This window comes from Desmodus rotundus, chromosome 3, assembly GCF_022682495.2.
Source record: "Desmodus rotundus isolate HL8 chromosome 3, HLdesRot8A.1, whole genome shotgun sequence".
In the NCBI taxonomy this organism is placed as follows: Eukaryota; Metazoa; Chordata; class Mammalia; order Chiroptera; family Phyllostomidae; genus Desmodus; species Desmodus rotundus.
Window position 1 is genome coordinate 183,069,306 of NC_071389.1, and position 24,595 is coordinate 183,093,900.

General features: G+C 37.6%; 1 protein-coding gene and 1 pseudogene across 7 annotated transcripts in view; both read left to right on the plus strand.

Moving 5' to 3' along the window:
• CFAP54 (cilia and flagella associated protein 54) overlaps positions 1–24,595 on the plus strand; it is a 245,242-nt gene that overhangs the window by 182,875 nt on the left and 37,772 nt on the right. For 6 of the 7 annotated variants that reach the window (XM_024579348.3, XM_053921907.2, XM_053921910.1 and 3 more), the window contains 8 exons: positions 1,401–1,556; positions 2,901–3,006; positions 3,879–3,972; positions 11,023–11,121; positions 11,652–11,793; positions 14,833–15,006; positions 16,524–16,747; positions 21,628–21,804. In XM_024579348.3, the coding sequence (XP_024435116.2) occupies positions 1,401–1,556; positions 2,901–3,006; positions 3,879–3,972; positions 11,023–11,121; positions 11,652–11,793; positions 14,833–15,006; positions 16,524–16,747; positions 21,628–21,804 (1,172 nt within the window). The remainder of the gene's footprint in view (positions 1–1,400; positions 1,557–2,900; positions 3,007–3,878; positions 3,973–11,022; positions 11,122–11,651; positions 11,794–14,832; positions 15,007–16,523; positions 16,748–21,627; positions 21,805–24,595) is intronic. The other variant, XM_053921909.2, reaches the window with a different exon arrangement.
• On the plus strand, positions 8,817–10,226 carry LOC123478603 (synaptosomal-associated protein 23 pseudogene; annotated as a pseudogene).

Consider the following 24,595-nt stretch of genomic DNA (forward strand, 5'->3'; position numbering starts at 1 on the left):
ATTAAAGAAATGAAGTTTCTGCACAGTTATACCAGTTCTCCTGTAAACTGTTTACCATAGCACCCTTGCTTTCCCCTCTAAACAACTGACCACACAGTATTTTGATCTGGCTGTTAGCATCCCCCATTAAACACTAAGCTCCATGATCTCTCTGTCAAGGAGCTCTGCAGTATCATAGTTTAGGGTGTGGGCCCTGCAGCCAGTCTGCCTTGGCTCAAATCACAGCCCTGCTACTTACTGTCTGTGGGACCTTGGCAGGTTTCCCAAACCGCCCCGTGCCGTGGCTGCCTATACTCTTCCGTGCAGCGGCACCTGGTTGCAGTTAGTGGGATCACATCAGGTAATGCTTGTTAAGTGTTTGGGATGATGGCTGACATGTAGGAAGCACTTAATAACCTTAGCTCTTAATTTTTTCTTTTCTTATTTTTACCCAAATAAAAATGAGAAAAGTGCCTAAAATATTTAAAATCAATAGTGCCTAAAAATATTTATCCAGAACATATTTTTGGAATAAATGTCTGTCTTTGAGGCCACACAGGTGAAACGGATTGCCACTTCCATACAGCAACCCTTCATTATGTTAAGTGATGCTGGGACCACGTGGAAGTAGAGCACGTGGCCCTTGTCTGTATGGGTTTCTTACCTAGTTTCCTATCATATTTTGTCTTCTATGTGACAAAATATGCGTAGTGAGCAGCCACTACACAGCTGAATGGGAGCAAAATTACTGCCTATTTATACATGCAAGTTTTACGGAAAACAGTGTAAAACTTCCAGATGTTTCCATATTACAACCTCATCTCAGGGATACGGAAGTTGCTCTGCAGAGCATTGTCAAATTTTAGAACTGAGGGATTTGAAAGATGACCCCTCCTTTATTTTTATTTTATGTTTTTAAAGTTACTGTTGTTCAATTACAGTTGTCTGCATTTTCTCCCCACCATCCCCACCCCCCACACCCCAGCCAAACCAACCTCCCTCCCTTGCTTCCACCCTCCCCCTTGGTTTTGTCCATCTGTCCTTTCTAGTAGTTCCTGAAAACCCTTCTCCCCTCTGTCCCCTCCCCCCTCCCCTCTGGCTATTGTTAGATTGTTCTTAATTTCAATGTCTCTGGTTATATTTTGTTTGCATTTTTCTTTTGTTGATTATATTGCAGTTAAAGGTGAGGTCATATGGTATCTTTTAAAAATGAAAATAATTGAAATTTATTGAAAATAAAGTTTTAAAGGACTACTGCTATCATTCCCTTGAAATATTTGGGTGTTGAGTTTCTTTACAAATTTTCTTAGATGCTAAAACCTAAAGACCACAAGGGTGCTTAGTAGGTGCCTTACTATGAGAGAAGTCCAATGAACATTATATGTTTTATTGTGTTCAACTCTCTCTCTCTCTCTCTGTAGGACATACAATGGCCAAGCAAGTACATTATAACAGTAAAAAGAAGGATTCCTCAAAGTGGTTACCTGCTCTTCAGCTTTTTGAAATAGCACTGAAGCTCTGTAAGATATCAGCAACAGATGAACATGAGGTAGAAGCTGAAATCCTTTTTCAGAAAGGTAAGATGTATTTGGGGTCTGAATTATGATAAAATGCATGGAACTTTTTTCCCTATTAACAATAGGCTTCTTGAAAATGTAGTCAGTGAGTATAAAAAATACAGATTTTTACAAAGGGCTTAGTGATGACAAACACATTGGTACAAGCTCAGTTTTAGATAAAGTGAACACTACTTATTTTAAATTTATACCTAGAAAAATAGTACTCCTTAGTTTCTTTTATAATTAGTTGCCCCTCCTTGGTTTTATATTTGAATCAAAATATCTGCATCAGCCATTTAGCTATAAGCAATGTTCCTTGAATAATACTTAGCAGATACTTTGTTCTGCATCATTTAATTACTTAGCTAAACATTTTAGTTACTTTTTATAAAAGATACATACCCACTTAAATTAAATTACTATAGCACACTTATATTTATTTATAACTTCTATACACCACATATTTGCGAGGTACATGCATATGCTTTTATTGTGGCTGTTGTAGCCACAAGCGAAATGATGCTGGTTATGAGAGCTATCATTTACGGAGCTTCGGCTGGTAGACAGACGCCTGGCACTGTGGTCAGTGTTTTACGTCTCGTTGCTAATTCTTACAACAGTTCTTCAAGGTAGGCCTGGCCATTCCTGGTTCACAGAGGAGGGAAATGTGGGGTAGTCTGGTTAAGTAACTTTTCATAAATGAGTAGCTCCTAAATGCTAGTACCCAGATGTGAACTTGCCACTGGGTAGCTAGCTCTGTGCCCTGTCCACATGCAGCTTGCAAACGGCGGATCCTTTTTATAGTAATTGTAAGATTTCCCTTTCTGGCTCTTTTTGTTACCAAAGTGTCATTCTAGAACCTGCATTTGAAGGCTGCGGCTGCCCACGAAGGCTGGCCGCTGAGTGAGAACTAGAGCATTTCCATCATCCATGGCAGTTTTCAAGCATTTGCTGACTTTTAGGACTTTACGGTTTTAGAGATGTTTCTGTGATGTCTGCGATAGGAGACAGAGGGAAGAGGAAGGTGGACGTGGAAAATGAGAAGAGTGCCGCAGGAGGAGGCGGACCTTGCACGAAGCAAATGGGGAGAAAAGGAAGATGGTAGAAAACATTCTGTCTGCAAAGCCAGAGGAGGCTTTGGTACAGTGTTGCTGACTAAAGGCCCGGGAGCCTTGAGACTCCTGGGGAAAGAAACAAAAGATGACTTTCCCCCTTGGCTTCCCTTCCAGCCAGACACAACAGATGACTGAAAAGGACAGCACGTAGAGTTTTCTCAATCTCCAGCATGAAATACTTGTTCTTGAAGTTCTAAATGATAGAAAAAAGGAAAACCCATCTTTGTCTATCTTTTTCTTCTGACAGGCAAAATAGAACGTCAAATATTGATGGAAGAGAAATCTCCAAATTCACCACTTGAGAGTTTATGTGAAGCAATACAGCTAAGCCTGAACCATGATCAAAACTCAGGGTAAAGAAAATACCTTTCCGCTGTTGTGCCGTTGTGTGTGTTTTGGTTCGAGCCCCCTGGTAGTTCACTGAGTATTATGCAACACCACCCACAGCAGGGCGAGTTCACTGTGTCCATCGTCCAGCGGGCTTGCTGACTTCCTTTTCAAGCTCGGTGCTCTTGGCTCTGACGCCCGATGTTTACAGTGATGGCTGATGATGGAGATTACTATGGTGACATAACTGGACTGTGAGTCCCTTCTAGTCTGTGCTCAGGGGGATCTCCCTCCAGTCCTAGGATTGCAGGGGCCTCCCCTGGGTGTTAAATTGTATCTAGAAGGGAGTTATGTGGCTCTTCAGTCTGGTCAGCCATACCAGGGCTAGCCACCTTAATTCTGTATAAAAATCTCCTCAAGATTAAGAGTAAGCCACCATCATTACCAGGGCGCTGTTCTAAATGGCCCCAGCCGACAGGTTTGATAACGCACACACAGACCTAACCCAGACCAAGTCGCTGCTTCCTGTCGAACTCTGTCCCCTTTGACGGTAGCAGGGTAGAAGGAGGCTTAGTTTTTTAGGCAGGTTCCTCTAGACCTGACCTTCACTTCTTTACTGCCCTGTTTGCTGGAGTGCCCCAGACTGGTCGTGATGTTACCGAGTGTTGCCAGTACAGAGCAAGGCAGAACGCTCGACTCTCTTCAAGAGTTTCCACTTTCCCTGGGGAGGCAGACGCTAGTCTCTGCTGAAAGTGCTGTGAGAAGAAGGTGTGAGTTGGGGACAGATGCTGGTTTCGCCCGTTTTTACCTTTCATCAGCTCAGAAACGACTGGCAAATAAAGGAAAATAATGATGAGTGGTGATGCTATTTAACGAGTGCAATGCTGTACCGTTTTAGGTTGATAAGGGACTCCTACCTAGAGATTGCCCTATTATACTTAAACCTGAGAAATGCAGAGAGCAAACTTTCCACAGCACCATCAACATCTAAGGTAAGAACCTTTTATTAAACATTTTAAGTTAATTACCTTTCGAGCTTGCTATTTTGGAAACACTGTGCTGTTGAAATAATGAGACTGAATTTTCTGCGGGACTTAGAGAAATTAATTCATTACTTTGTAGTCATACCCATGTTTAGATTCCCTCTATTTTATGTAAAGCTCTGGGAATAGGTTTCATGTAGACATTTTTGTCTGTTGAAATGTTATCCATGAAATATAGGTACATGTAAATACTCTTAAGTCATCGGTATTGATCAGGAAATTACAGGAAATGAAATATTGCTTAAGCAGATGGACAAGTAAGGACTTCAGGGCTGATGTGGCCAACAAAAGGGCCGCCCAGCGATGGGGTCATCCGCCCATCCATCGCCTGTCTGTTGAGCGCCTGCTTTGACACAGGCAGTGGTCCAGAAGGTGATTAAGTGGTGTCCAAGCCAGACCCTCTCCTCGTTCTCAAAGACCCTCCAAGAGATCTTTTCAGAAAATTTTGGTGTCAAATCTCTAATTTTTGAGACAGCATAAAGATTTAAAACCATTAGGCAAATAATCTTTCAGTCAATTGAATAATTTATATCTGCCTTTGTCAGATAGCAGCTTTTTTCTATCAAAAATCTATGATTACATAGAGAAGTTACTGTTTGTGCTGTCATAAACATGTTTATTTCCCAGAAGAGAAAACAAAAATTTTGCTTCCATAGCCAGTAGCAATACAAATTATTAGGATGGTAGGAAAATAATATATCACCTTTTTGGCCTTTACTCAGAAATGTTTATAATTAAGAGCTTGAATAAGTTAGGATTTGAATAAAAAGAATAGTATAATTCCATACAATATGATCATTATTTTCTGTATATCTTGACACAATGTACTTTAGCAGTTCATACAATTACTGGAAACACAGAAGGCAGCCAAAATAAACAAAAAATTTCATCCAAGAACATTCAGACCATTGAAGTATAATGCTTGAAATTTGCCTAAATACAGACAGTGTTTATTAACCCTTTAAAAGAAGGCATCATGGTTTCACGTTTGTAGAATGCATGTAGCAGAGTGACCACGGCACTGGTTGCAACTTGAATCTGAGCTCCATGGCTGCAGTGTGACTGGGGTCTTTCTAAGCTTAGTTTTTTCACCTGCTGAAATGGTGCTATGACACCCACCTCCTAGACTGGCTGGGAGAATAATGTAATGGGCTTGGCGCGTAATAGACACTCAAGGGAACTGTTTTCATCACTATGTAATTTCTCTTAAACACCTACATTCTAAAGTATTTTGTAGTTAGTAGATATTCAATAATTATTTGTTAGCTAAGTTGAGTCAACTTTCTTGAACATTCATTCATTTGTTCATTCATTAACCAAACACTAATTGAGTGCCTAATGTATGCTAGTCATGTTACTGACTTTCCCTAAGGAGCACAGAGTCTAGCAAGGAAGATAAATAATTGTATCACAATGCAATGAGGACTACAATCCAGGTATGTCAACGTAGGGAAGTGGAGCAAAGTAGGGACTCATTTTGCTTTGGGGGAATGCTGGAGAAAGCTTCACAGATGAGACGAATTTTTGAAGGACCAGTAAAAGTTTTCTAAGTAGTTAAGTGGGAGAAAAAGAGTCAAAGCAAAGAGATCATTAAGCACACATTTAAGACATAGATTTATTGAAGAATAATTTACATCCATGAAATTAACCTATTTTAAGAGTGAAGTTCACAGGTGTTGAGTAACTTTACAGAGTTATGCAACTATCCCAACCATCCAGTTTTAGGACATTTTCATTGTTCCAGAAAGATTCCTGGTGCCCATTTGCAGTCATTCCCATACCTACCTCTAGCCCCAGGTAACCACGAATCTGTTTTCTGTCTCTATGGGTTTGCCTTTTCTGGATATTTCATATAAATGGAGTCAGGTAATATGTAGTCTTTTTTGCCTGCTTTTTTCACTTAGCATTATGTTCTTGAGGTTCACCCATGTTGTAGCTTGTAACAGTAGTCGATTCCTTTTTAACGCTGAGTAGGATTCCTTACTTGGTGGATGTGCCACATTTTCTTTATCCATCTAACAGTTGATAGACATATGCATTGTTTCTACTTTTCTCACTGTTATGATAAATTCTTCTTCGAGCACTCATGCACATGATTTTATGTGGGCGTACATTTTCAATTCTCTTGGGTGCAAACCTAAGAATGGAACTTCTGGGTCATATGTCAACTCCATGTTTAGTCTTCTGATGATCTGTCAGATTTTTTCCACAGTATCTGTGCCATTTGGTGCTCCTACCAGCAGTGTATGAGGACTCCTTGTTAACCCTTGTCATCTATCTCTTTGCTTGTAGCCATTCTACTGGGTATAGAGTGATATTTCCTTGTGGTTTTGATTTGCATTTCCCCGGTGACTAATGAGTGAGACCTTTTCATGTTCTTATTGGCCATTTCTATATCTTTTGGGTGGGGGGGGTGGGTGGATATCTATTTAGATCCCTTGACCATAATCTAAATTGATTGTCTTTTTTATTGAGTTATGAGTTTTTAAATTTTATTTATTTATTTTTACCTCTCCCCAACTTTGCTCCCCTTTGGCCACTATCAGCTTGTTCTCTGTATCTATGGGTCTGGTTTGTTTTATTTATTCATTGTTTTGTTGTTTAAGATTTCACATACAAGTGAAATCATACAGTATTTGTCTTTCTCTGCTTGACTTACTTCACCGAGCATAGTACCCTCGAGGGCCATGCGTGTATTCACAAATGGTGAGACTGCATTTCTTTTGTGTTGCTCAATAATATTAATATACTGGAAATATGTACAATGAAATTTTACTCAACGATAAAAAGGAGTTATGAGTTTTCAATACATATTTTAGATATAAGCCCCTTATCAAATATATGATTTATGGATACTTTCTCCAGTTGATGGGCTGTCTTTTTATGTTGTTATGGTATTTTTAGAAAGAAACAAGTTTTTAATTTAATGAAATCCAATTTATCATTTTTTCCTTTTATACATTGTGCTTTTGGTGACACATCTAAGAACTTTTTGCCTAATATAAGATGTTGAAGATTTTTACCTATGTTTTCTTCTAGACTTTGTATAGCTTTAGCTTTTGTTTGTCTGTGCCCTGTTTTGAATAGATATCTGTGGAAAATATGAGATAAGGATTTCAGCTCATCTTTTCGTGCATCGATGCAGTAGTCCTGGCACCATTTGCGGGGAGGACTATCCTTGCTTCATTGAATTGCTGTGGCACCTTTCTCAGAATTAATTGATCATAAATGGAAATGTAGATCATAAATGTAGACTTCCAAGACTATTGCATTGATCTATAAGTCCACCTTTTCAGGAGTACCCATTCTCTGGTTACTGTAGCTTTTAGTAAGTTTTGAAACTGGAAAGTACATATCATCCAGATTTGTTCTTCCTTTTAAAAATTGTTTTGTCTCTTTTGAGTCCATTGTATTTTCATATACATTTTAGGATCTGCTTATAAATTTCTACAAAAAACCACATATTTTGGTATGGATTATGTTAAATTTACAGATTAACTAGGGGGTAATTGCCATTTTAACAATATTCAATCTTCCAAGTCATAATATGGCCCTTCATACACTTAGGTATTATGTAATTTCTCTCAATGTCTTTTTACTTTTCAGTGTACAAATATCGTACATTTTTGTTACATTTTTTTTATTGTGAACAGAATTTTTCTTAATCTCATTCTCAGATGGTTCATCACTGGTCCATAGAAACACAGCTGATCTATGTGTATCGAGCTTCGTACCCTGTGACTTTGCCGAACAAATTTATTAACTCTAGATGTGTGTGTGCGTCTTGGGATTTTCTGCGTACAGGATGGTGTCTTCTGAAAACAAGGACACTTTTACTTCTTTACTTTCAATCTAGATGCCTTTTTTCCTTTTTCTTGCTTGCTTGCATGGGCCAGAATCTAGTATGCAATGTTGAGCACTTCCCCCATCAAAAAATGCCCACCATATTATTTTTCTAGTCCAGATTTTTATATTCGGAGCTCAAATTTGATGTCCTCAATAAAGCTTTCCTCTCAATTCAAAGTGAATTTTTTCTTTTTTTAAATGTTTCTGTCACTGATTATTTGTACATTATAATAATTTAATGTTATTCTGTATTCTTCATTTAATGCCTATTAGTCAGAATTTAAGTAGGTAATATTTTCAAGCTTATATAGCCAGGAAGCTGGCGAGGCAGGCCAAAGCCTAAGTAGTTTCATTACAGCTAATAACGCTGGTCTTCATGTCTTGGAATGGGCTGTATTGCTTAGATTCCCCATAGGCAGGTCCCTGCAGGTACCATCTGCCTCCAAGCTTAACATATGATCTAGGCCAGGCCACGTTTGTATGTTGCATTTCCTGCTTCTGGCATCAACATTATTCTTTGCCTTTTCTTTTCCTTGGGAGTCATGTAGCCAGCAGTAAAAGAAACGTATTTTTGTTATTGGTTATTTTATTCTGCAGTTTTGTTGAAGATTAAAGAATTCTCAAAATATGAGCATTGGAAAATTAGAACTAACCAGTCTAACCACATAGCTCTATCCAGATTAGTTAAACCTTAAAAATTGACTATTAATACTTAGCTTTAAAAATGTAAGACAGATTTTATGTTGCTGGTGTAGTTCTTCCCTTTCTGTTTATTTCTGCAACATTGACTTTGTGTTAAAACACTGAACACACACACACACACTCCCATGGTAAAACCTGTCTACATTCATTGTTACTTTCTGGTGTTCTGTGGGACTTTATGATAACATCATCCCTTTAATAGTTTCCTATTTAGGAAGATGACAATAAACACCTATCAAAAATATTTAAGTGACATTCTTATTTCTGACATCATTAAAAATATAATTAATTTATAGATCTGTTAAAATAGTAAATATTGCACAGGTACAGGAAGGGTGCAGCTCATAATCTAGTCTGGAGGTGTCCAAGCTACTGTGGCCAGGGAGGAGTGACTGGAATGAATTGCTTGACCTATCAAGAGTTTTAATTCATCATGGATAATCTGTCATCAGAAGAAATTCAGGTGAGGGCTCATTAGATTACTAATGAGTCTCTGGAAAGTACGAGGAGAATCCTGGGTTTAGCCATTGACTCTCGGGATACAGGAATCAAGACTATCACTACGCTGGATGAACAAGGGGAACAACCAAACCGCATAGAAGAAGGCATGGACCAAATCACTAAAGACATGAGAGAGGCAGAGAAGACTTTAACAGAACTCAGCAAGTGCTGTGGCCTTTGCGTCTTCCCATGTGATAGGACAAAGAACTTTGAGTCTGGTAAGGCCCAGAAGGCAACATAAGGAGATGGTAGAGACAACTCTTCTAGCAATGTAGTATCTAAACAGCCAGGCCGAGTGACAAATGGTCAGCCTCAGCGAGCAACCTCAGGAGCAGCAGGTGGTAGGTACATTAAACATATAACAAATGACGCCAGAGAAGATGAAATGGAAGAGAACCTGACTCAGGTGGGCAGTATCCTAGGAAATTTAAAAAACACAGCCCTGGACAGGGGCAATGAGATTGAGGCTCAAAATCGACAAGTACAACGGATCACAGAAAAGGCTGACACCAACGGAGACCGTATTGATATTGCCAATGCCAGAGCAAAGAAACTCATTGACAGCAAAAGTACCCTGTGCTTCTGTACCACGTATTCACTTGCCCAGCTCTTCCTTCCGAGTCATCACCTTTTCAGAGTTTGAATTTGGGTTTCACACTCTTCTAATCAGGAGATAACGTGGAAGAAGAGCAAGGAGCAATTGCCTGTTTTTTACTTTCTCTTTTTCCCTTAAGGGAAGACAGCTGCTCCACCTTCCTTCTAGTATTTTCTCTCTCAGTTTATACTTTTGGTTTTTATACATCACATACAGCTTTGTTTTTCACCCTCTGCATTTACTGTAGCAGGTTCTTCTGCTTTCAAGATTGGAAAACGTTGCCAAAGACAGCCATGAAAAAGGAAGCTAGGGTGGGCCAGCACAAGAAGGAGAAACTAGAGATAAGAGGTTGTTACCTCAGTAAAACCTTCAGGCCACAAAGCAAGAAGCTGCATAGCCACAGTAAAGATCCAGTTGGGTTTAGATTTTAAGTCAGAGTTATTGCCAGTTTAGGCTAACACTTGGTTTTGGAGCTTTTACATACAATGTTTTGTTACACATCACAACTTTGCAACCTCTGCTTCAAAAGAGAATAGAATGAGTTTTCTTAAAGTGAGCTTAATTCCTGAGCTCTTGGTGATTCATATATGTACAAAGATTCTGTGATCATATTTCGTATTGTACCATACAAGAATACTTTGTACAAATGAATGGCTTTTTATTTTCATATTATTAGTATCATGTTTGCAATTCAAGCCTAGTAACCTCATAAATTTGTCATTAGTCTTTGAAGAAAAATATGTAAATATCTATGTATAACAGGAAAATTTCTCTCCAAAGCAGGGCTTAAAAATTTGGGGGGAAAACTTGACAAAATGTGTCGTGTGATTTCAGATTTACCTCAATGCCCAAGAATTATGTTTAGATAGGAAAAAATAAACATGTTTTGATCTCAGGTAGAAAAATTGTTAGATTGCTTTCAGTTTTATGTAGATTTTGACTTTTATAAAGTTAGAATTCTGTTTAACTGAAAGTGATTTGGAAAACTAAAAGAAAATAGTAAATATCTCTTTAAATACTTTATTTAAAATGCTATTTGTCTTCATTTTGTTGTTATTCAGATAAAGCAAGCTCATTCTAGAAAATTAGAGAAAAATGGTAAAAAAATAGTTAAATTACCCTTAAAACCCGGGATAACACTTAATTTTCTCTGCTTGTACATATCTTTTTAAAAATGGGATCATATTTTGCATCCTATGGTGTATACTTTAACATGTTTTCATGTGCATTTCATATTCTTAATGGCTACATAGTATTTTACTAATTTGTCATCTTCAGGAGGTAAGACAATTTATCATGAAACTTTATGGTATCTTTATACATTTTTCTCATAAGACATTTTCCACGTGTTTCAGGCTCCTATCAGAAGGCACAGTTCTGTTAAAGAAGCAACAGTAAGTAGATATGAAACGTGCACTTCGCTGGCCTGGATTGCAATAAGAGCTGCCGCACAGGTTGGTGGGATCTTCGTTTAACCTTCTCTTTATTGTAGTATCTGTATTCTCCACCTACCAGCTGTTAAGGCAACACAAGGTATTTGTGTAAGAGAAGGGAAAATTTCACATCCTTTGGGATTTGTGCCAATGATGCGTTTTGGGGAAGGTTAAAAATGCTTTTTATATGTATAGTGTTTTTAGGATCTATTAGCCAGACCTGGTTTTGTTTGTTTCAACTTTTCTTTAATGAAAATATTGGCAGGTACACATTTGTGCGTATTTGACATTTTGGCAAATATCTGTCATAACTAGGTGAGATAGCCTGTTTTAGGTGACTTATACATTAATTAAATTGCCAACAGTTATCACTTCTGTGACTATGATCTGTTATCCATGTTGGGGTACCATTAGTTTTGACGTTGTCTTTATTTTTTCTTCCAATGTATAGCGAATGTTATTTTATGAATTTTTTCACATTGTTTACTTAATGGGTAATCTATGAATGAGAAAACTTACGTTTGTGAATTCTAATTATGCATTAATTTAAGGTGAGTCGAGCTGTGCTGGCAATTAACCTACTTATTGGAAAGACAGATGCTAGAACTGATGAGGTGAGCCAAGCAGCATTACCTCACATCCCAGAATTTGCCACTGTGGACCTTTTGTCTTCGTACACAGATTATTTGCTTGGTATGTTTGACTATCTAGTCGTTTTATACAAACCTAATATATGTCATGCATAGTCAAGTTTCAAAAGTTTCTTTGTAGTGATTTGTTGGGTTTGAGCTTAGAGAGGATAATGGCCTGGGGAGCCTCTGGGAGAGAGGGTATGGGACTTAGGGCCTGCTGCCAAAACAAAGGGCTTCAGCATTTAAACGGGAGAGTCGCACACCTCCAGACCATAACATGAAGGCAGCTTAGAACGTGAAGCCTCTGCTCTAGATGCAGCAGGATCACAGAGCCTCCGCCACACTTTAAATCGGCGAAAGAGATGCCTCAAATCCTGCCTCCTGCACCTCTTAGCCTGGTTGCAACTTCAGTGCTACACCAAGGCATTGAATTTGTGATACCAAAGTCCCATCCCAGGCCCCAGCTGCAGGAAATCTGGGAAGCACAATTTTTATCTTTATAACTTCTTCAATATAGGAAAGCATATTTGTAGGTTAGGATGGGTAGTGATTGAACTAATTTGGTATGTACAATAATACATCGATATATTTTCCTTTAAAGTACAAATAATAGTATAATTGTACACACAGTTATGCTTCTTGCTCTTTTTTTCTTTAACTTAATATAAATATGTCTACTGGCAGTTGTTTCAAATCAATATATAACTTCCTTTGTAGCATAATATTCCTTTATAGAGATGTACCATAGTTCGTCTTCCTTTGATAGATAATCAGGTTGATTTTACTCTTTTAATACAACTCTACTATAGATAACCATATGTATATAAATTTTGTATACAGGCAAGTACATTTATTGGGTCAGTTCCCATAAGGGAAATTTCTGGACCAAAAGGTAGATTGTAATATTGATAAATTTTGCCAAATTCCATAGAGGTTATGCCAGCTGTATTCCTGCCAACAGTTAATGAAAGCTTTATTTTTCCTACACCTTTACTGACATGGGTGCATTTTAAAAACCTTTGTCAATACAGCAGGGGGAAGATTTCGTTTTAATTTGCACATCTCACTAGGACTAAGGTTGGACGTCTTTTGTGTGAACTTCATTGTGTTTATTTTTGCCTTTTATTTACATATGTGTTTTAGCTCTTTATTATGGAACTTAACCCTTTAACTATGATATTATTTGCAAATCTATTTTTCCAATTTATCAGTGGTCGTTTCGCCTTTTTATGGTGGTTCAGTCCTATGAAAAATATTTGTACTTCTCCACAGTATAAATTATTAATCTTTGATAACTTCTAGATTTGTGTCACAGTTGGAAAAGCATTCTGAAATTCTAGGAAAAGATGTTCTTCAGGAATTCATGGACACATATGAAGTAAAATCGGATATTACCTGGTTTTGAGAAATTGCAGTGAGTAGAAGCAATCAGGTTGATCTTAGTGCTAAGAACTCTGTCCTTTGTGGGTCACGAGGCTGTGATATTTGCCTTTAGCAAAGGAAACCCAGTCACACTGGAGTGAGCAGTGTTTCAGCATTATTTACTGGTTTTCAATAAGTAATAAACAGCGTCTACTGTGGATGCAGAACAGAAGGTAAATGTTATTGATCTAAAAATAGGAAACCTGGCAAGTGGAAGGAGCTGAAGCGGTACAGACACCATTAGATTACCAAGTAAGACATCAGGAGATACTGTCTGTGTTTGGTAGAAGTAGAAAGCACGCTTCTAGGACATTGTTGGTAGACTTATATAAAAATAATAGGGGGGCTGTTATAAATATAAAAAGTTCAAAGTGAAGAGGAGTGGTTCTGTGAGCTAATGCCTCACTATCACAGAAGAAAGTCAGTAGATATTTGTTACAAAACTGATGATCCCGGAAAGTGCTAGAAGGGAATTATTTTCAGATCCAGAAAGAAACTGAAAGAAATAAAGTAGACATGATTAAAAGTGACTGCCTCTGGAGACAGGAATTTTTATTTTTGATCATGTAAATTATAACTTTGATCAAAACAAACAGGATATTAAGAGATTCATTATGTCAAACTGGATTATTTCCAGAAGTGCAACTGTAACTCAACATTAGAAAATCTATTAAACTAAATCACTGCATTCACAGACGAAAAGAGAATAATCAACTCAAAAAGCACAGAAAAATTTCATGAAATGTAAACCATTCATGGTTTTAATACTAGAATTAAAGATCTTCTTAATTTGAAAAAGTTAAAACAGGAAATCAGAACTGCTGGACTTATCATGCTCAGTGTTCAAACACTATTCTCCTTAAAGGCAGGAGTAAGATTGCTGTCACCACTTCTGTTGAAAATTGTCCCGAAAGTTCTACCCTGCATGATATTAAGCAAAATAAATAAGAAGTAAGGGGTACAAGGAATGGGAAAGAAGAAAAAAGCTGTTATTAGCACTAGATTATGGGTACTTCCCAAAGAACCATAGACAATAAAAGTGTTTAGCAAGGTTACTGAATGTGAAATTTTATTTCTATACACTTTTAACAGATAATGCATTTTTAAAAGCCATCATTTATAATACTACAGAAATTTATAATGTAACTAAGGCTTAAGCTAACAAAAGTTATAAAACATTTTATTGAAAGAGATAAGAAAACACACCATGTGTATAGTTAAGAAAACTCAATATTATTGCAAGATGCCAAGTCTCCTGAGGTAGTGTGTAAGAATCCCAGTTTCAGATTTCAGTGTCTGTCAACTCCTGCAGGAAGTGAAATGGTATTTAATTTTAATTTGCATTTCTCTGACTTTCAGTGATGCTAAAAATTTGGCCATTTGGATTTTCTTTTCTATGAGTTTCCTGTTGAGATTCTTTGTCCACGTTTCTATTGGACTGTTTCACTTTTTCTTATTGATTGGTGCAAAGTGTTGTATATATTTTAGAGAAAAACAATTCATATATGGTTTAAATATGTTTCCTAAGTTTATGGTTTGTTTTTTAACTTTGTGTTTTTTGTCTGTTGTGGTACAAAAAAATTTTAATCTAATGTAGTCCCGTGTGTCAGTCTTTATGAGTTGGGCTTTTTTTCATATTGTTATTTTTCAAGAAAAGCATAACTTTTTAAACTTTCAGACAATTACCAAGTTGCCTTCCAGACCAGCTACACATTTTTTTATGAAAGTGATGACATCTGTGAGACCACAGATGCTAGTAAAAAGACGCCGACTAAAGTGGACATTACCTGGATCCTCCTGTTGCGCTACTACATCCACCTGCAAAGGATCAACAACATGAGCAAGCTGCTAGGTAGGCATCAGATTTGTTAAGAAACAACATATCTCCTTCCAATTTCTGTTTAGGTTATGTTTCTCATTTAGAATTATACAATACTTTCGATATCTTTCTGAGTGAATTCTCACCAGGAGATGAAAATTTCAGGGGTTCTTAGCCTGAGACACACACACACCTTTCACTACAGTAGCGTTTCAGTGTGGTTGATGTCCTTTGACGGTCTGCGCATTTTATTTCATGCACTGTGAAGCCTTATTGACTGCCAGATTGACCCGTGGCTTGAAAGAGTTAAGAACCAGAGTGATCATACAGTGACAAGCTTGTAAAATGAACAAAATGAAATTTTGGCTTTAAGGAGAGAGTCCTCTAAGTATCTAGTATGGTGTCTAGTATGTAAAAGAGAAGAAGTGCATGACTTGAGATATTTAACTCCATGGAGTTATTTTGTTTTGTTAAGTTTTTTGTTTCGTCATTGATGTATCTAAAGCACATCCAGGAAAACTGGTCTAATCTGCTGCACATCAGTCCCTTTTGTGGTTTTGTGACAATGTGTATTATTGTACTTAACCTGTGCCCGTGACATTGGTGGTGCAGTGTTACTCGTCAGTGCAGTGGTTAGAAAAGGCGGTTTGACCCGTGCCTGGGCCCAGTGATGGAAAAGCCAGCAGAGCTAACAGGCCGAGTCCCAGGAGCGTGCTGCCTCCTGAGACAGGGTGGCACTCAGAAAGGCATCGGGGTAAAAGGTGTATCACGATGGGTGCAAGGACAGGGGAGTTCAGTGGTGAAGGAAGTGGACATTAGCCAGAGCAGCAGACCCTGCCCCTTACCGACTCTGCTCACCTCTAAACTCACCTACTGGCACTTCCCATGTCATGTGCCCACACTTCACTGCTTTTCTGCTCTGGGCCTTCTCTTAAGTTACTAAGGCTTGCCCAAAGAAAGGACAGCCTGGAAGCACCAAGATTCCACGCATCCAGGAGTATCCTTCAACTGATGAGGTAGGGAACTGGGAGATTAGCATTCCAGCTTCCCAGTCCCTTGATGGAAGAATTCTACATGTTCTTTTCTCAGAAGGTCCCCCGCAGGCCTGAGCCCTTGGCTGTTCGTAGTTGTAGTCCCTTTGTGAGCTCGCTCTCATTGGCCCTTTTCCTTCCTCTGTCACTCTTTGCCTGTTATCTCGCTTGTGCTCTTTGGATCACTTTTCAGGTAAGTTATGCGCACCTAAATTATTGCTTAAGATCTTCCGGGGGGTGGGGGAGGGTGGGTGAGGGGAGCCTCCAATAAGACAGCTAGATAGCATATTTTACATTGTTAAGACTTGGAACCTGAATTAACATCCTCACATGATTCTGAGATTTTCTTTCCTTTCTGTGGCAAGAAGCAGTTCCTTGGTGTATAAGCCCTAACAATGATATTGTTCTGACAGCTGAGTGGGGATGTACAGGGTAGTAGTTAGTGAGTAAAAACCAGTGATACTGAGACCATTCTCTTATCTGATACAACTCTAAATTAAGGTGTTTTTCTTCCTGAAGCATCTCCAAAGTCCGGTCCTGGAATTTCTTTGCCAGATGATACACTTCTCACGTCCCTTTTCAACTCTGGATTGATTTTGCGCCAAAAAGAAATGCATAATTTCCTTAAAAAATTTTTACAACTGTATTCCTCCTCTTGTATTGATGAATTTCCAACAGAATTATTTCAAGAACTGGAAAATCTACCATTTTCAGAAAATGTCTCATATGACTCTTTGGCCAAGGTAATGTTTTAAAACATTGTAGATTGTTATAAAACTTCTTAAGGTCATCCTTATATTTCCGAAGGCAGCACATTAAGCTCAATGCTGCCTCAAAGATTTCTAGTTTCCGCCAGCATTCCCGGGGAACCTCATTTCTGCCATACCGTATAGAGAAGCCAACCAAACATCCTGATTTTTAGGCAAGTTCACATTTGAAGTGGTTTGTTTTGCTGCTTTAATAAATCTTAAGAATGGCTCAGAATTTTCTGTATTCCTACATGTAACATCTCTCAGGCAGTCATTTTGCCAGGAGGTTACCCAAGTTTCAATATAATAACTATAAAAAAACTAGACCGAGAGTTTCTAAATCTATGCCCAATTTCCTTGTTTTCAATATATAATGAAAATCATTCATTGTGTGTGTCTGTTATGATCATGAATGTGAATAAATCAGGTAAAAATTTTGAGTTAAAAGTTTGAAGGGTATTTTTTCAAAGTGTTATTTAATTGGATAGACTTTCCCAAGATATGTAACATGAAAACTTCTTTTAACTTACCTGTTGAAGAAAAATAAAAAGAGGAGTATAAATGAAGGGCTTTTTAAAGCTACTGGGGTCTTCAATAATAGTAACGTTTCAAAAAACTACCAAAATAGATGAATTGGAAGATACTGAAAATTAAAGTTTTATTAAAAACAGAAATGTGTATTTTTAACTTGGTACATTCAACAAACATGTTGAATACTAACAATGTGCCAAACAATCTTAGTTGGTAGAGAGAGAGGGGTTGATAAGGCCTAGTGCGTGTGCATAGTTTGGTGTGGTGTAGAGAAACATCGGTAGCGTGAGAACAGAAGGAAGTTACAGAACCTCAGAGATGCTTTTAGAAAACGGCATGGTCAGTAGCAGACAGAGTGTACAAACTTAAATCCGTTACTTTGTCAACAGCAGATAGGGCTGATTGACAAAGGAAAGATGAAAGGGAGTTATCCAAGAGAGAGATAATGAAGTAATGAAGCTTATGATCTTAGGAACGGGAGGGAAAGGATGGATGTAAAAGATGTTGCTTAAGTAAATTGGAAAACAAAACAACAAAGTAGTGTCCCTTTGGAGAGAGAAGGTGACGAGGAGGAAATGATCAAAGACTGTCCCAGCATTTGGAACCTCCGTCTGCAATCACCAGAGCACGGTAACGCCATTAGCAGACGCAGCAGAGGCAGGAGGGTGAGGACCATCGTGGAGGAGGCTGCTATGTTCCACTCTGTAGGCAGAGTCTAAGATTCTAGTAGAAAACTCAGGTGGACATTGTGCATCATAAGTTTCCCATAGTGATTTGTGAAATGAATAAGTCAAGTCATTTGCATAGAATTCTTTCAAAACTAGAAAAATATTACTCACTTATTTTGAATTATCCTGACATTGGACTTCACCATAGAGTGCTTTAATTGTTACAGCTATAGGCTTGCCCATGCGAGGCCTCTCCATGTTTCTCTTGTCCGCTGCCTCAGAGAAGTGACCTGAAAAAGTGGCTTGTTCCAAATGGGGAACCTTTGCTCCTCTTGTCCTACTAGACAATAATAACCATATGTTTTGAATAGATAATAATTTTTTTTTAATTACTGTCTTGAACAAGAGAGTGGGATGACTTTTCATTAATTGTGATTTTAAAAAAGTGGTGGAAAGACCCACCAAGGAATTCAGTTAAAGAAGTGCTCGTCAATGGTGGTTATGGAGTTGCTCTCGGGGCAGTGTTTTGGGGTCCACGTGGGAGGACTTTTCAAACTACTTCCTAGATACTGGGCTGTTGGCAGCATCATCATTTCTTGCCCAGATTCTAAATCATTTGAGAAATAAGAGGCTAAGACATATTGGGATTAAAAAATGCTCATCTTTGTGAACCATAAAGTTGGTATTTTAGGATGCAGTTTGTATTTAAATGGTCTTCCTAGTAGTGAATAGCAAAGTAGACAGATTACCCAATCCAGCCATGTGTGTTTTGTTTTGTTGTTTTGGTCATTACAGGCCTCCTTAAAATCTGTGGGGCCACAGTCCCCTTTGAACTATGTTACATGAAGGAGCACAGAATGTTCGCTCACTCCTAAGACAAAAAAGCAGAACTATACATATCCAAAATTCTTTTCCCCAAAAGCACCAACCAAGTACCGTATTTTTCGGACCATAAGATGCACCTAGGTTTTAGAGGAGGAAAATAGGGAAAAAAATTGAAGCAAAAATGTGGTAAAATATTTAATAACATAAATAATGTAATATTTCACATGTAAATGTAAGCTACATTCGGACTATAAGACACACCCCCATTTTCCTCCCAAATTTTGGGGAAAAGGTACATCTTATAGTCCAAAAAATACAGTAACTCTCTCACAGGGAGAAGAGGGAGAAAGGCCAGGAATGTAACATTAATATCTGGCCTTCCCCAGGGAAGGAAACAGTAGGAAGTAGGATGAAGTTGTTTCCTTCTAACACTGGAATTCTGACTTATGCACGCCCCTGGGAACTGACTGCCTTGGGGTCCCAGCTGCCTCAGGTGTTTTGGCTTAGGGGGCAGAGAATGGGAAGGCTCAGAACTATAGTTTAAATGGGTGTATTTGGGTGACAGCTCTATAAGAGTTTGGGAACTAGTATGTGTGATTTCTTATGTACTGTTCTGAAAGGAGCTCGGCTTGAGTATTTTGGTATTAAGGGCAGCCGATCATTACCCAGTTCCTAACAATGATGCTCTTTGAATGCAGCCTTGAATATACTGTAAATATATGTGACTTTCCTAGTGAGAGCAGTGTTATCAGGAGTTGTTTCACCTTGCTTGCTGTTTCTTTGATATAATTAGTGTAACACTGTCCCAGGATAATCAACTCGAGATCACTGTTGCTTGCCTGACAGGTGCAAGCCACCTAATCATGTGTTCGTCTCGCTGGGGTAGACAGCTAACAAGCATAAAGACTTTGGATTTTTTTAAAAATAAATTCCAAGCCTGGCTGATTTTTATAATAACGTTTTTGAGCCTTTAATCACTTGGGAGGCTATTTCAATCATACTCCTTCCATAATTTAATACTTAAACCTGCTTTGCCCCTGCAGAGAAGTAGATGCCTTTCCAGAACGATCACAGCTGTGTGTCGTGCTCAAAGGTGTCGTGAGTCGGCATGTTGCTGAAGCTTTGTGATGGACAAAGGTTCAATGACGTTAACAATTCCCCCCTCGGAGCCTGTGCTTACAGTTGTGAGCAATGCTGAGTTACCCATGTTTGGACTGTGTCTGGGAAGCCAAGTGTTCGACCCGTGAAAGGGATTTGTTGTTTATAGAACTGGGGTGAATAGGAGTTTTCCTGGCAGGTCTGTTGTTTCATGCCTTTCAAAGAATAAATCAAACATATCAAAGTGCTCAGTGTATAGTATATTCCATCAATTAGCATATGTAATTAATCCCCTTGGCAACTAGATATTGTTTTTAAAAGGATAAGGGACAACTAGATGCATGTTTTGGTACTGACTTCTGTCACCGTCTCCAGGCCATCATGCTATAAGCACTGTATGTATTGGAGAGAAAGATATTTGTTTGTTATTTTCCTCCACTTAGCTAATTATAAAGTATAAATTCTTTGCTAAAGTAATTGTCAGACCCATGAATGGCACTCAGATATGAAAAAATATGAGAGAAATTACTTTTGTGAATCAATTGTTTACCTGAGTTTTTGGCGAACTGCCTGACATAGAATTCATTAAGCACTTTAAAATGATTATTTAACCCTGGTAACTTTCCTTATTGTGCATTTTAGTATCACGGTGCTAATAAGTGAGGGTTCTGGCTTATCATACGTATGCTTTTATGATAGTCTCTGGACATTCTTGAAAAGTTTCCACCTTTAATATAACCTTTCAGTCAAGTCATCTTTCATCAGTCGACAACTTGAAAGGTCAATGTCTTTGTTTCTCTTTTTATTTTATTTTGAAGCCTTGCATTGAGAGCCTCATATTATATCGTGAATAGGCCCAGAAGCAATGGGCAGTACAGAGCCCTGTAGAAACACCAGGCATTCCCTTCTGGCCCCTGACATGCTCCGCTTGGCCGCCCAGCCTTGAGAGATCTCAGATGTCAAGAGTTTAGTGAAAGAGCTGCTTCCCAGCCACTGTGCTATAATCTTGGGAATGATAAGAAGTTAACTTTGAAAACAGTTCACACTCCATTGAAGAAGGTCCTTTTTAGACTTGATGTATTATCATCACTATTATCCCTCTGTCTACACTTATTTTGTTGATATCAATCAACTTCAAAAACTAAGTAAAGAATTTGTGAAATCACCAGTTGCATTTTGCACACTTATAATTCTTGAAAATGTTTGATTTAGGGACAAAGTTCCATCAGAGAAGCTGGGCCCAGATTTACCAAGACCGAACTTATAAATCAGCCACATTCACTTAACAAGGGAATGAGAACAATAGGTTTTAATCTTTTAGAGCAAAAACTGTATCTTATTTTGTATATGGCATTGCAAAAAATATTGTTGGAAAATAGATAATAAATTATAACCACACCCTCAGTAGATTCGCTGGTAAATAGACCTGAAGAAAGTAGATGTTCCTAGAACCCGCGAGACTGAAATGATAGATAGCGTGGCCACGTTCCGCCTCCAGAGCTTTAATCTGGGAGCCTCTCCGAAGTGGAAGATGTTTGTTGAGTCCTCTGGGTTTGGAGGCATGTTTTTCTGTAAGAGAATCTTCTCTGTGGTACTCGGGAACAGGTTTAAGATCTATATCCATAAAACAAACGGAAACAATTGCCAGAGTTATCCATTGTAGCCCATATTGAATGTATAGCAAATGAATGTTTTAAATATTGAATGAATTAATTATTGGCAATTAAACTGACGTTTTGCTTTGTTCCCTAGATGCCTCAGGACGGCTCCCTGCACTCCATTTTACCTTTAAAGCTCCTTGCCGCCAGCAGCGCACCTTCTGCGGAGCTGCAGGCCTCAGATACGGCCACCCAGGCTTTAAACAAAGAACTGTGCTTTCTGTGGTACATTCCTCCCCTGGAAAGACCTCCAAAGGAACTAGAACCTATGGTATGAAATGTACTTACAAAGCTGTATCTTACATTTAGAGATAATGTTGCACTAGGCCATTACAACTTTGAAAGTAGAGACATTTTCTTATGTAGACAAAAAATACACTGATGCAGAATCTGTACCGTCTGGTAGACTGAATCTGAAAGGAAAGAGATCCTAGGGAAGTCTTCAAGCTGACTTTTCGTGTTGTCACCATTATGTATGATGTTTGAGGGTTTTCTTCTTTTGTAGTTATTTTTTCTTATCACATTTAAGGAAGCTTTCAACCTCCTGCCACGTATGAATATTTTACTGTATCCATTAAGATGATTTTATGACTTCTTTCTTTTAATATGTTAATTCACCTTTTAAATGTTAAATCAACCTTGAGACAAACTCAGATTGGTCATGATGTGCTATTTACTGGGTCCAGTTTGCTCTGTTTCGTATTAGATTTTCACCACTGTTTCCAAGAGCAATATTGGGCTATAATTTTTTTTCATACTATCCGCGTCAGATAGTTATTTTGTTTCAAGCTTTTGCCAGACTCATAAAATAAGTTGATAAATATAATCATGTTCTTCTCCAGTGAAGTTCGTAGTAGCCTTTTTCCTCAAATATTTGGTAAGAACTTTTCAGCAATGCCATCTGTTCCTAGTTTTTGTGTGTGTGAGAGAAAATATAAGACTAGTGATACAATTTTCAATAGCTAGAGGTAGTTGTTAAGCACTAGTCTTTACTAATGTACTCGTTCAGAGTTGGTAGCAGTTCTGATTGGGCCAATATATGTTCTAAAGGTTCCTAACTACCTCAAACCAAGTTTTTAATATTTTGGCTATCACCCCTATTTACAGAACATTGGGGTTTTCTATTTCTTCTTGAGTCAGTTTTGTTTAAGTTTTTTTCTAGGAATTTTCCCTATTTTGTTTAAATTTTTTCTCATTTTTAATCTGATGTATTTGTAATGAAGTGCCCCTTTTAATTCCTTAGATTGGTTATTTATGTATTTTTTTCTTGATCATTGTCACCAGAGGTTTCTTATTAGTTAGTTTTATTTCATTAATCAACATATCCCTCTTACCCTCTTTTTCCTAACTACTGACTTCTTTAGACAGCTGGTTAGCTCAACATTCATTTCTTTCCTTCCTAATGTAAACATTTCAAGGCCATAAATTTCTCTCTAAACATTGTTTTGGTTTTATCAAACCACCTGGGTTTTTTATGGTCTCATCATCATCATTCAGTTAAAAATAGTTTTCAAATTTCTATTATCATTTCTTTTTTGACTCATGAACCATTTCAACATGTGTTCCTTAAATTCCAAACTATATGGAGTGTTTCTAGTTATTGTTTGTATTTATCCCTAGATTATGTTGCTCTGTGGTAATAAAAAATGCTCTGTATGATTAATATTTGTTGAAACTTGTGTTTTCCTCAGGAATGTAAATATTCCATTTCTCTTAAAAAGAACATTCACTCCTCAGTTGTTGAGGCAGTTGCTCCAATTTGTCTTATAGGTCCCTTTGATTTGTCTTGTTCAGGTATTCTGTATTTTTGCTGATTTTTCTATTTTTGTTGCCTTTTTATTTTTAAATCAGTTACTAAAAGAAGTATGTTTAAATCTCTCACAGTGATTGTCATTATTTACTTTTTGCTTATAGTTCTGTAAAGTTTACTTTACATAATTTGAAGCTATATTCTTAGGTGCAGTCTCATTGATAACCGTAGTCTACTTGGTGAGCTGAGAATTTCGCCATCGTGAAGTGATTCATGGCTTTTTGGTAATAACGCTTTTTTCCTCATAAAGTCTGTTTTGTTTGATGGTACTAGAGGAAAATAGCTTTCTTGTGGAGTTATTTTCAGTGTATCTTTTTTCCAGCCTTTTACTTTCAACCCTTTTGTGTACTTGTGTTTTAATTGTGTTTTTTAATAAGAGATATCCATTGGATATGTTTAAAGATAGTCTGACAATATTGTATTTTGACCGAAGAATTTAATACGTTTACATTTACTGTAAAAAGTAATGCATTTGGTTTTAAATCTACAATTTACTTTTGAGTTTTTACTTGTCTCAGCTCTTCTGTTTTTCTTTTCTTGTTTCTTTTTCTTTGCATTGATTATTTCTATGGTTAATTTGTTTCTTTACAAGTTGTGAAATTATGTACTGTTTTTCTGCACTTTTAGCAGCTATCCTTAGGACAACTACATACTTATCATAGTCTAAAGCTAATAAATAGATTTACTCTCCTAATGACTTATAGGATATTACATTGCATTTTTTTAACCCAGATTAATATTATTTTAAAGTTGTTTTATATGAGCTGCTTTCCTATAGGCTTTGCTACGTATTCATTATTTGTTTTTTGGGTTTTTTTTTTTACTTTTTCTTGCATTTTAGACATTCTGTCTAGTCACCTTGCCTGCTACATACTGTGGGATTCCCTTTGGTGGGGCTCTTCTGGAGGCACACACTCAATTTTTGTTTGCCGGCTAAATGTTGTTGTTTTACATTTATTTATGAAATAAGCTTTATAGAGTAGAGAATTCAAGATGGGACATTATTTTATTTCAGTACATTGAAAATATCATCTACTCATTTACATTGTTGCTGAGGGTCAAACGGCTGTTGCTTTGAAAGTTTTCTGACTTCCTTCACTGGTTGCTGTTGAGAGTTTCTCTTTGTCTTTGCACCATTTTACTGGGAATGGCTTTCTTTTGGTTTCTTTTGCTTACATCAGTGTAATGGTTTAGAACACAGTGCGTGGAGCCAAACTGCTTGGGTTTGAATCCCAGCTCTGCCACTTTCTGA